The following is a 10,744-nucleotide window of genomic DNA, read 5'->3' on the forward strand; positions in this document are numbered from 1 at the left end:
TAGCCAATTATTAAAACTGGAGACCCAAGGTTTTTTTTTCCCTGTCCTGTTTCCTTATCCAATACGATTGAATGACAGAACCACCAGCACAGCAGCAGCCAGATGGGGAGACTCAAGCACGAATATTTTCACTGACTTGCCAAGGGTCACACACCTAGGCAGCGTCAGACTTTAACCTCAGGTCTTCTGGCCCCTGACACACAAGTCTATCCACTGAGCACCTTGATGCCTGAAGAAATCATTCCCAGAATAAATGTTCAACATGATTCCAAACTATACTAGGACTTTTTGCACCAGGAAAGAACTGGAAAGGGCAAGCACCGATCATTTGAGGAATGGCTAAGGTGGGGACAGTAAAGGGATGCTATTGAATGTTATTGAGGAGTCATGATAAACATTCGTATTTCAAAGAAATACTCATTATTTTATGCACACTATGCAATTACAAATATTTAATGTAGTCCAAGCTACAGCAATAAGCTTGCCCTCATCCCAGAGACGCATCTGTGTTAGCCCCAGCAGCTTCCTCTATGAACGGGCAGGGAGGAGCTCTAGGGGAAGGCCTTGCCATAGACATTGCTTATATAAGGCTTCTTTCCTATGTGAGTATTCTCATGTCCAGTCACCTCCTTCTAGGGAAAGGCATTTCCCCATGAAGTCTATTCATGAAAGTAAATCCTCAGATAGAAAAAAGAGGTGATCTCTGCCTGAAGGCCTTCCCACACTGAGTCCATCTATGGCTTGTCCCCAAAAGGAATTTTCTGTTATATTCCATTCCATTAATATCTCATCATTTTCCCAGCCATTAGGGATATTACCGCACACCTCCTTTGTCCAATTCTTTGCTGGAACAAAAAGCCGCTACATTATGTGTGAGCACTTGGGCTCTTTTCCTGCTTCTTTGATCTAGCTGGGGCATGGGCCTCAGACAGCTATTCCTGGGCCAAAGATATGAGCAGTTTAGGCACTTTTTATGTGTGGCTCCACATTGTTTTACAGAAAAGACCGGGCCAGTTCAGGGCTCCACAAAGTGCAGTGTGTCTGATGCTCCTCAGGCCTGCCAACATTTCTCATTTTCATTTTCTGCTCGTCTTTACCAGTCTGAGAATCTTCATTATTAGTGACTTGGATAAGTGATTACAGAGGTGAAGCATGTTTTTTTTTTTTTAATATACTTGTAGTTTCCAAAGAAACTCCTTTGAAAAAATGCTTCAATTCACTAATAATTAGAGAATTGCAAATGAAAACAGCCTTGAGATACCACCTCTCACATTAGCTAACATGGAAGAAAAGAAGAATGAAAATGATGAGGGAATGTGGGAAAATAGGACACTGATTGTGCTGTCGGTGGAGTCATGGATTATGCACTGTGTCCCCAGCTCTTCTGGGGACAGTTTCGCACTCTGCCCAAAGGGCTATCGCTGCTTACTCTTTAACCCAGAAATGCCACTGCTAGGTCTATATCCCAGAGAGAGAAGAGAGAAGGGACAAAGACCTGTAGGGCCCAGATGCCCTAATTTGAAAGAAGAGTGTGGCAGGGGCAGAGTGGGGAGAGGGCCCGAGATGCTGCTCAGAAGGAGGTGGGTCTGAGTCCCAAAGTAGTGGTAAGGAGGGGAGAGGGGGGAGCTGGTAGAGATTGTGGGAGGAGGAACTTTCAAAGGACGACCAGCCAGGCGGGTGGTGGCACCAAGGAATTCAAACCCTGGGCTGCAGTTTGGAGACTTGGGAGGAGTCCAGAGTAGAAAACAATGACTGCAGTGGCCAAGGCATGGCACGTGATGGAGGGCAGGGACTGGGGAAGAGAGGCAGGCAGGGTCTGAGCGGCTGGCTCTAGGAACCAGAGGAGGAAAGGGAAGATCCTGGGTTCTCAGCTGGACCTGGCAGGGTGGGACTGGGGACAGGCAGGACCCGCCCAGAAGCATGAGCCCTTGGAGCTGATCAGGCTGCCCTCTTTCTGTGGAGCTGGGATGACTCTGCTTTCCCTTGCAGCTGGGATCACTCTGCCTTCTTTTCCGGCTGCTGAAATCATTCTGCTTTCGCTGCCTTCCGGAAGCCAGCTCTGCAGGCAGGGACTCGGTAGGTCTGAGCTAAGGGGCGGAAGGTGTTCGGCCTCTGCTGCCTGAGTTTTCCTTTGTATCTCAGCCTCCCCGTCTGATCTCATGCTGAGTGCCCTCCAGGACCACCAGGAACCCGCTTCCCCCTCCCCCCGAAGGCTGGCTCCCTGTCAAGGCTCCCCATCACATCCCAAATGAGCTCCATCCCCAGCTTTACCACTGGCTCACGGATACCCAACTGGCAGACCTCCCCCAAAGGGACCCAGAAGTATTGCCTTCAGCCTCCCCATCAGGACCCGTGTGTCCTGTCTCCCTGCCCCCAGCTGCTGTTCAGAAATTGGCTTGTCCTGCCAACAGCCCTGGCTCCTTTTCAACACCCAGGAATCCTGCCTCCTTGCCCCTGAATGGACATAGGACCCAGCCACCAAAGTTCCTTCCCGGCCTCCCTTAACTGGACACGTGGGTGTCCTGCTGGCTCCCTGTCAGATCCAAGGGACCCAGATAAGCAGCTTCTAAACTTAAGCTCCAAAAGGGCTTCCCAGGAGTCCTTCCCAGCTCCTAGTTAGACCCCAGGACACAGTCGTCCTGCCTTCCCAGGCTCAGCTGCCTTCCTGGAACACTTAGAACACTTCTGTCCCCTCCCCCAGCTTTATTACCCTGTCCTGCCCCCCAGACTCTTCCTTCCCCCGTCCTCCTGCTTTCCTGCCCCCACTTTTCTCAGAGCCCTCAAGCCCCCTTCTGTTCCCCTGGACACAGGACAAGATTCTTTCTCCCACCTCAGGCCTCCCTGTTTGTTCCTGGCAGCATCATCTCATAGCCCTCCCTATCTTCATCCTTTTTAGCTACCCTTCCTCCCAGGATGAAGCAGTGAGTCTGTTGTCTGCATTGTGTGTGTGTGTGTGTGTGTGTGTGTGTGTGAGACGGAAAGAGAGAGTAACTTGGGTGAGGGGCTGTGTAGAGGGGAGTGTACCAGCTGGAGGGAGAGATCTGACTCAGGGGTCACTGAGGCTCTGATTTATGTCACCTCACCTGGGATCTCCAAGTCCCCTCTGCCTCCTGGGTCCCTGTAGAAAGGTGGGCAGGAGAGAAGGACTAAGAGAGAGGGAAGGAGTCTTCCTCTTCAGAGCATCTTCATTTGCCAGCCTGACCTACCAGGTACCTCCCTGGGGGAGTCTCTGCCCTCAGGGCAGGGCCAGGGTCATGGTTAACTGCTGTGGGACCTCACTCTCTGTAAATCCCTGTAGGTCACCCTCCTGCCCAGGAAGAGAAGAGAAAGACGTCCCCACCCCTGGGCTCCTTCTCCCTCCCCAGCTCAGCCTGCAGAGGAGCAAGGCCTGGCCCAGGCAGGGAGCCTGGAGCCGGAGGGAATGGGCCCAGGGAGCCACAGCCCCCCAGCCCAGGTGAGTGCAGCCTGTGCAGACATGACCCACATCAGCCAAGAAACAAATTTGCACAGACAGGATTGTCTGAGGGCCTGGCAGTCCTTCTTCCCTCTAAGTTGTTTCTTTATACACGTAGGCCTGGAATTGAATAGAGTAGTAACATCACTACCCTGCCTCTTCTGCCTTTGGGACTGATCCATGGCCCTTGGGCATCCTGAGCACTCTTGGCCCAGCTGCTGCCCTCTCTGTTTGTTCTTAGCTTCCCCCTCATTACATGTGACTGACAAAGGCCATCACTCACTAGGCCCTGTCTGTAGGCATCGTTTATGCCTGCCTAGCCCACCTCCCTTCCCATATCATCTCCCCCCCATCCGGGTTCTTGGGGCCAAGCTCTCCCCTGTAGTGACTGAAGGTCAAGGGAAAGCCCTTCACCCTGAGTCTTGTCTGGGCTGGCCTGGAGCAGAGGCCTGAAGGCTTCCCCAGCTCCTGTCCTTTCCTGTGCTGTCCTCAGAGCAGAAATTGTCCTGGTTCTGCTCACTGACTCTGCCTGAGCTCACACAAGTCTTCCCAGGTCCCTCTGAATCCCTTCCCTTTACCATTTCTTAGGTCAAGTCAGCAAACATTTACAAAGGCCTTCCTCTGTGCCAGACACTGTTCAGAACTTCCTTGGATACAAAGGAAGGAAAAACCAGTCCCTGCCCTCAAGGAGTTTCCAGTCTAATGGGGGAGACATCATGTCAGCAGCCATGTCCAGACAAGCTCTCTGCAGTATAGACAGGAGGTGCTTTGAGAGGGACAGTTCCAATAGTTTCAGGGACCAGGGAAACTTTGTTTTCAGTGAGTGGATTTCAGCAGAGACTGGAAGTCAGGAGACCCAGGTGAGGAGGGAAGACATTCCAAGCATGACAGACAGTCATTGGGAAAGCAGAGTTGGGACAGAGGGCCTTGGTTGAGGATCAGCCAGGAGGCTAGTGTCCCTGTGTCAGAGAGGAGGTGGAGGGGAGGAAGGTGTAAGAAGACTGGAAAGGGGTTGGGGCGGGTCGTATTGTGTCTGCTACATGGCACCAGCCTTATAAATGTTGTCTCCTGATTGTGTTGTAAGAATTTTCAGGGTCCTTTGTAGAAACAGCCTGAATAAGGCAGCTCAGGATGGAGCCCGACAGGTACCCTGTCCCAAGGAGCTCCACATCTGCCCCGAAGCTGGGCTAACTTGATAGACCCCACTGGGACCCACTGATCTGAACCTGTCATCAGTGTCCTCAACAAGCTCCAGGCAGACAAATAGAAGATAATTAAAAGGAGGCAGGCATGACAGTTAAGAGGGGCTGCAAAGTCTACTTCTTGTAGAGGGTGGGATTTTTGTTGGGACTTGCTGCAAAGCCAGAGATCAGAAGAGAGAGGGTTCTAGTGCTGAGACAGCCAGGGAAAATGCCCTGAGTAGAGACGAAGCGTCTCCTTCTGGAGTAGCAAGGAGTCCATTGTCTCGGGCCAGTGAGTAGGTGGCTGGAAATCAGGTGCAAAAGACTGGAATGCCAGGTGATGTCTGGGTGGTGATGGGCTTTGAGGGGAAGGGAATTTGTATTTGATCCTGGAGGTGGTAGGGAACCCCAGAGTTCAAAGGGTAGAGGAGTCACATGATTAGACCTGCAGTTGAGTAAAGTTGTTTTGTCCCCCAAGTGGAGGAGACGTTGGAGTGGGGAGACTCCTGAGGCCAGCTGACTCAGCAGCAGGCTGAGCCAAGGGCCAGGGGATGAGAGCCCACACCAGGTGGTTACAGAATCAGAGGGGAGAAGGTACAATGCACAGGCCTTGGAATCAGATTAGACAAGAGGGAGAGAGATGGGAGTTGAGAAAGATATGTGGGCTGCTGGGAGCAGGGTGCTGCCTTTGACACTAAGTGGGAGGGTAATAAGTTCTCTTCTGGACCCAGTGAGTTCAGGCTAGCTACTGGACATCACATAGGTGAGGTCTGGGAGCAGAGCTAGCTCAGGTAGAAAGGCTTCACTTTTTATTTTATTTTATTTTTTTCCTTTTTTTTGGAGGGGGAAGGCAGGGCAATTGGGGTTAAGTGACTTGTCCAAGGTCACACGGCTAGTTTTTGTGTTAAGTGTCTGAGGCCGGATCCGAACCCAGGTCCTCCTGACTCCAGGTCCGGTGCTCTATTCACTGTGCCACCTAGCTGCCCCACTGGGGCTTCAGGTTTTAAAGTAAAATAAGGGGCAGGTTCTGGGATGAGAAGGATTGAGTCGTCAATGATCAGTCAGTAGTAAGTACCTACTGTATGCCAGGTCATGTGCTGGGGGCTGGAAATTCAAATTAAAAATGAAAGACAGTTTCTGCCCTCACAGAGCATCTACTCTGATGTGGGAAGGCACCTTACAGAAGGAGGCTGAAAAGTGGAGAGGGATGGCAGAAGGTGCCAGACACTGGGGGATGGTGGAGAAGTCAATGAGAAATGCCAAAGTAGTGCAGCCGGGTGAGATATGAGGAGGTGTTTGAGGAGGTCTCCCCTGAAATGGAGGTTTGGGGTTCATGGCCCCACCCTCTAATCAGAGAGCAGAGGGCAGTGATGGCTGATGAGACATTACAGGGGTATGAGGTTATCCCAGGAATAGACTGTCTGGTGCAGGACAGATCTGCCAGTCAAAGAAGTCCCAAAGCTAGAGCAGTCAGGTGGGGAATGAGAGGCATGAGCTCAGCCTTCTCCTTAAAGGCTCCAGTCCACACTGGTAAAGGATGGCTGTGGGGTAAGGAGACAGAAAAATGTTAAGAGTGAGAGGAAAAGAAACTTGGGATTTTCTGTTGGGAATGAATTAGGGAATCAGTTTTCAGTCAGCAAAAGTGGGAGCCCACACTGTGAATGAATGCTATGAAATGAAGAACAGTGATTCAGGAGACTCTAGTTGAAAGAAAAGGTATGGAAATTCTTGAGAATCTCAAAAAGTAGGAAGAGATTGATCAATTCCTTAACTGTTCAGAAGAGAAAAAATAGATTGGATGTTAAAGAGGAAATATAGGTTTCAAACAGAGCATAAACCTATTGTTTAAAAGAAATCAAAATGATGAAAAATATATATGTGCATGTATATATGTGTATTACATGTATATATGTATGTGCATATGTACACAATACATATATTTGCATGTGTATACACACGTATATAGACACACATATACATACACATATACACATAGTTGATATTTATAAACATACACATATGTCCACATAGCCAGTCATACATATAACTGTAAGGCTATACTATGCTTATTTCACTTGTCATCTGTTTCTCTGAAGGTGGGTAGAATCTTCTTTCATAGGTCCAACTCTTTCCAGGTTTTTCTAAATCAGCTCTCCTCATTTCCTACATCACACAATATTCTAACCCAGTCATATCTCTCTGAGAGATTATCTATGAAAGTTTTCCCCCCAAACTTTCTGCATTCCTTCTGTTCTTGGCTGCATAGATTTTATTCATGCAAGAAAACTTTAATTTGAAATAATTGAAATCATTCTTTTTATGCTTCAACAACGCCCTCACCTCATACTACTGTTTAGGGTTTGATATTGTTGAATCTGCATCTTTTTTACATTTTTCCTGGTTTCTTTGAAGTTCCTAACTTTTTGTTCTTCCAAATGAACTTTGTTATTATTTTTCCTAATGAATTAAAATAACTTTTTAGTAATTTGGTTAGGAGGACATTACATAAATAGAATAGTTAGCTAAAACTGTCATTTAAAAAATTTTATTGGTTTTTCCTACCCATGAACAATAAATATTACTTCAGTTATTTAGATGTGAGTTTATTTGTATAAAGAGTGTTTTATGTTCATGTTCGTAGTGTTCCTGTGTCTGTTTTGGCAGGTATACACTCAGCTATCTTATACTGTCTAGTCATTTTATTTGTCTAAAACAGTATTGAATAATATCGTGCGATTTCTCTGTTTTCATTTTGATTAAATCTATTTAACTTTAACTTTGTCTAAGATTGTGATTACTATCCCTACTTTTTTTACATACTAAATTCTATTCCTGCCCTTTATTTTTTCTTTGTTGTGTAGCTTTATTTTTATTCTTTGAAGAAAGCAACATTTTGTTGAATTCAGATTTTTAATCTGTTGTCTGTTTCTGTTTTATGGGTAAATTCATCCCATTCACATTCTATTCTATAATCACTTGTGTATTTTCTCCTTGTTTTTCTTCACTCTCCTTTTCACCCTATTTATCCTCTCCTTCACTCTTCTGCTTTACTTCTTTCTACCTTGCCTCCTATACCTTTACCTACCCACCCCTCGAAGAGTCCTTCCCTTAGCCTTTCCCATCCACTCTATGCCCTTGCCATCTTATTTCTTTCTGAATTTAGAAGACTTTTATGCCCATATCTATCTATCTATCTATCTATCTATCTATCTATCTATCTATCTATCTATCTATCTATCTATCTATCTATCTATCTATCTATCCATCTATTTATGTATCTATCAATCTATCTAATCTATTTCCTTCTTTAACCCATTCCCAATGAGAGTAAGGCCCCAACACTACCTCCCCTGCCACCAACTAGCTTCTTCTGTATCAATTTTTCCTTTTATGCCTCATTTGTATAAGATAATTATTCCTTTTTTCTCTTAAAGTTTTATTTTTTTAGAATCACCCCATCATACTCAGCTTAACCCATGGCTTTCTGTCAAATCACTCAAATAACAATGACAATCATAACAGTACTACTAACTTTTTCAGATGTATGAAATAAACAATTTCACCTTGTTGAGTATCTTATAATTGGTCTTAATGTTTACCATGTATTTTTCCTGGATGTCATATATCTCATTTTCCCTCAAGTTCTAGGGTTTTTGTTACAAAAATCTGAACGTCTTTGAGTTTAAATGTATTTTGTTTTTTATTCAGGATTAGGCTTAACTTGGCTGTGTAAGTTACCCTTGGTCATAACACCAGGTCATTTGCTCTATGGAATATAGCAGTGTAGTAGCTAACTAGGTCTTGTGTAATCTTTATTATAGCTCCATATTTTTCTTCTTGCTTCCAATATTCCTCTTTGACCTGGGAGCTTTGAAACTTGGCTATAATGTTCTTGTAAATTTTCCTCCTGGGATCTCTTTCAGATGGTGATCAGTGGATTTTATTCCAAATGCATATAAAAAACTGTTCTCAGTATTCCATTGGGCTTTTCATGGCTGTGAGTCTAAGTTTTGACTATAATACTCATCAAAGCTTTGGCCTTTGGGAAAATCCCTTCTTTGTGCTTCTGTTTCCTCCTGTAAATTGATGGGGATTAAACTAGATGAATTCTGAAGTCTCTTTCAGTTCTAAGTCCTATAATTGTTGATGATGTAGGAGTTGGTGACATTCAAGGATGTGGTTGTGGACTTCACCCCAGAGGAGTGGGGCCTCTTGGACCATTCTCAGAAAGAGCTGTACAATGAGGTCATGGAAGAGAATGCCCAGAACCTGCTCTCCCTGGGTAAGGACCATTTCCTCTGGTAACTCTGAATCCACTGTCAAAGGGACTGTCTTCATTTGCTCCCTAGTGTGCAGGGTTTCTAGCATTTATCAATAATTAGAAAAGCCAAAGTGATGATCTCTTGTGTAGAAGAGACAGAGTCCTTCTGAGTGCTGCCTAGTTATCCTGAAAAAGTCTTTGTAGTGTGTGATAGGGAGTTGGGTGTCCTTTGTTGTTCCTGAAGCTACCTCTTACTAGTTCTAGGGAGCCTGAGGTAAAAAAATCAAACCAATGAAGAATCTCAGAGGTTACGTCTAGTCCAAAGGTGGGGAACCTGTATCCTTATGGCCATATGTGACCTTCTAGGTCCTTGGGTGTCACCTTTTGACTGAGTCCAAGGTTCATAGAACAGATGCTTTTATCATGGGGATTTATTCTGTGAAGTTTGGATTTAGTCAAAGTGCTGCGCTTGAGGACCTAGCGGGCCACATGTGGTCTTGGGGCTGCTGGTTCCCCACTCCTGCTCTAGCCTAACCTCTCCCTGAATATGAATTTTGCCTTTCACTTTTTTGAAAACCATTCATGCAGTTTTTTTCCTTGGAGATGGGCAGTGAAGGTCCCCTACATCACCAAACCTACATCCCCAAACAGCCTCCTGTCCTTTGGTTGGGTCTAGCCTTTGGGATGTTCTCATTAACATACCTAAAATTCTAGCTCACAGCTCCTAGTCTTACTCTCAGAAGCCTAGTATAGCAAGCATGTCATTGTAATTCCTTTATACTTCTCCAAGACTCCAGTTGCAAATGGTGGGAAAGGAAGGGAATAAGTTTTTATGCATACCTACTATGTGCCAGGCACTGTGATGAAAGCTTTCTTTACAAATATTAGCTAATTTGGTCCTCAGAACAAGCCTGTGAAGTAGATGGTATTATTATCCCCATTTTACAGTTGAGGAAACTGAGGCAGACAGAGGTTATGTGACTTGCCTGGGGTATTTAGCTGGTCAGTGTCTGAGACTGACTTTGAACTCAGCCTTCCTGAATCCAGGTCCAAGGCTCTCTCCACTGCACTATCAGATACCTCTTAATGTCTGGATAATATAATCTATGGAATCAGCTCATCCTTCTGTGAATTAAGTCAAGAAAACAGAATTTTCTGATTCCAATTGGCTCCCAGATGATCTCCTTCCCATCCCCCACCAGAGCACCCAACAAGTCCCATGGAAACCATCCTTGAGGATTCCTGGGAACCACCCTGTGACCCCTCCTGAATGCCTCCTTTCCCTAAAGAGAACTGAATACACGTGTATCTTCATCATCTTTTCTTTATTCCCATGCCCAGGGCTGCCTGTTCCCAGAGAAGGTTTGCCCTCCCATTGTAAGCAAAGGGAAGCACAGTGGAAGCTGGAGGGAGAGGACCCAACCATCTTTTGTCCAGGTGAGTGAGGGGAAAGCAGCTGCATGAGGACTGATATCACAGAGGTATCTCCATGAAGGGTGAAGTGAAGGGACTGCTAGACTTGGGGGCAGTGGGATCCTGGGCCATCACCAAACCTCTGAACCTCAGGTTCCCCAAGGGGTTGGACAACATGGGCTTTCACTTCCCTTACACTGATAAAACTATGATCCTATAAGAGCCATTGTTTGGAACTTCAGGTCATGGAGCTCTCTTGAAGGTATCTAGAAAGGGCCAGGGGCTGTCTGATGCAGGCTCTTTCCTGGGCCTTCTTCAAGTCTGCCTGCTAGTCTGCAAGCATTTAAGTGCCTAATATATGCCAGACCTTGTGCTAAGTGCTGGGGATTCAGAGAATGGCAAGGGACATCCTCTGCTCTCACAGAGCTCACAGAC

General features: G+C 46.1%; 1 protein-coding gene across 1 annotated transcript; it reads left to right on the forward strand.

Annotated features, from left to right (window-relative positions):
* The first annotated feature begins 1,727 nt into the window (after positions 1-1,727).
* Positions 1,728-10,514, forward strand: LOC138168097 (KRAB domain-containing protein 4-like). The gene is made up of 4 exons (XM_069097129.1): positions 1,728-2,076; positions 3,299-3,454; positions 8,791-8,917; positions 10,238-10,514. Exons 2-4 carry the CDS (start codon positions 3,422-3,424, stop codon positions 10,339-10,341), a joined length of 264 nt encoding a protein of 87 aa, XP_068953230.1. The 5' UTR covers positions 1,728-2,076; positions 3,299-3,421; the 3' UTR covers positions 10,342-10,514.
* Positions 10,515-10,744: the final 230 nt, after the last annotated feature.

The sequence above is a fragment of the Petaurus breviceps genome, unplaced genomic scaffold (genome assembly GCF_028583685.1).
Source record: "Petaurus breviceps papuanus isolate PSGF00001 unplaced genomic scaffold, PetGlider_PUasm1.0 350822, whole genome shotgun sequence".
Taxonomy (NCBI): Eukaryota; Metazoa; Chordata; class Mammalia; order Diprotodontia; family Petauridae; genus Petaurus; species Petaurus breviceps.

Excerpts from the sequence above, each read along its gene's own strand:
- LOC138168097 (XM_069097129.1), top strand. The coding sequence starts at position 3,422 with ATGGGCCCAGGGAGCCACAGCCCCCCAGCCCAG. Across the intron at positions 3,455-8,790 it reads GCCACAGCCCCCCAGCCCAG|GAGTTGGTGACATTCAAGGA; the intron begins GTGAGTGCAGCC and ends TTGATGATGTAG. Across the intron at positions 8,918-10,237 it reads CCAGAACCTGCTCTCCCTGG|GGCTGCCTGTTCCCAGAGAA; the intron begins GTAAGGACCATT and ends TCCCATGCCCAG.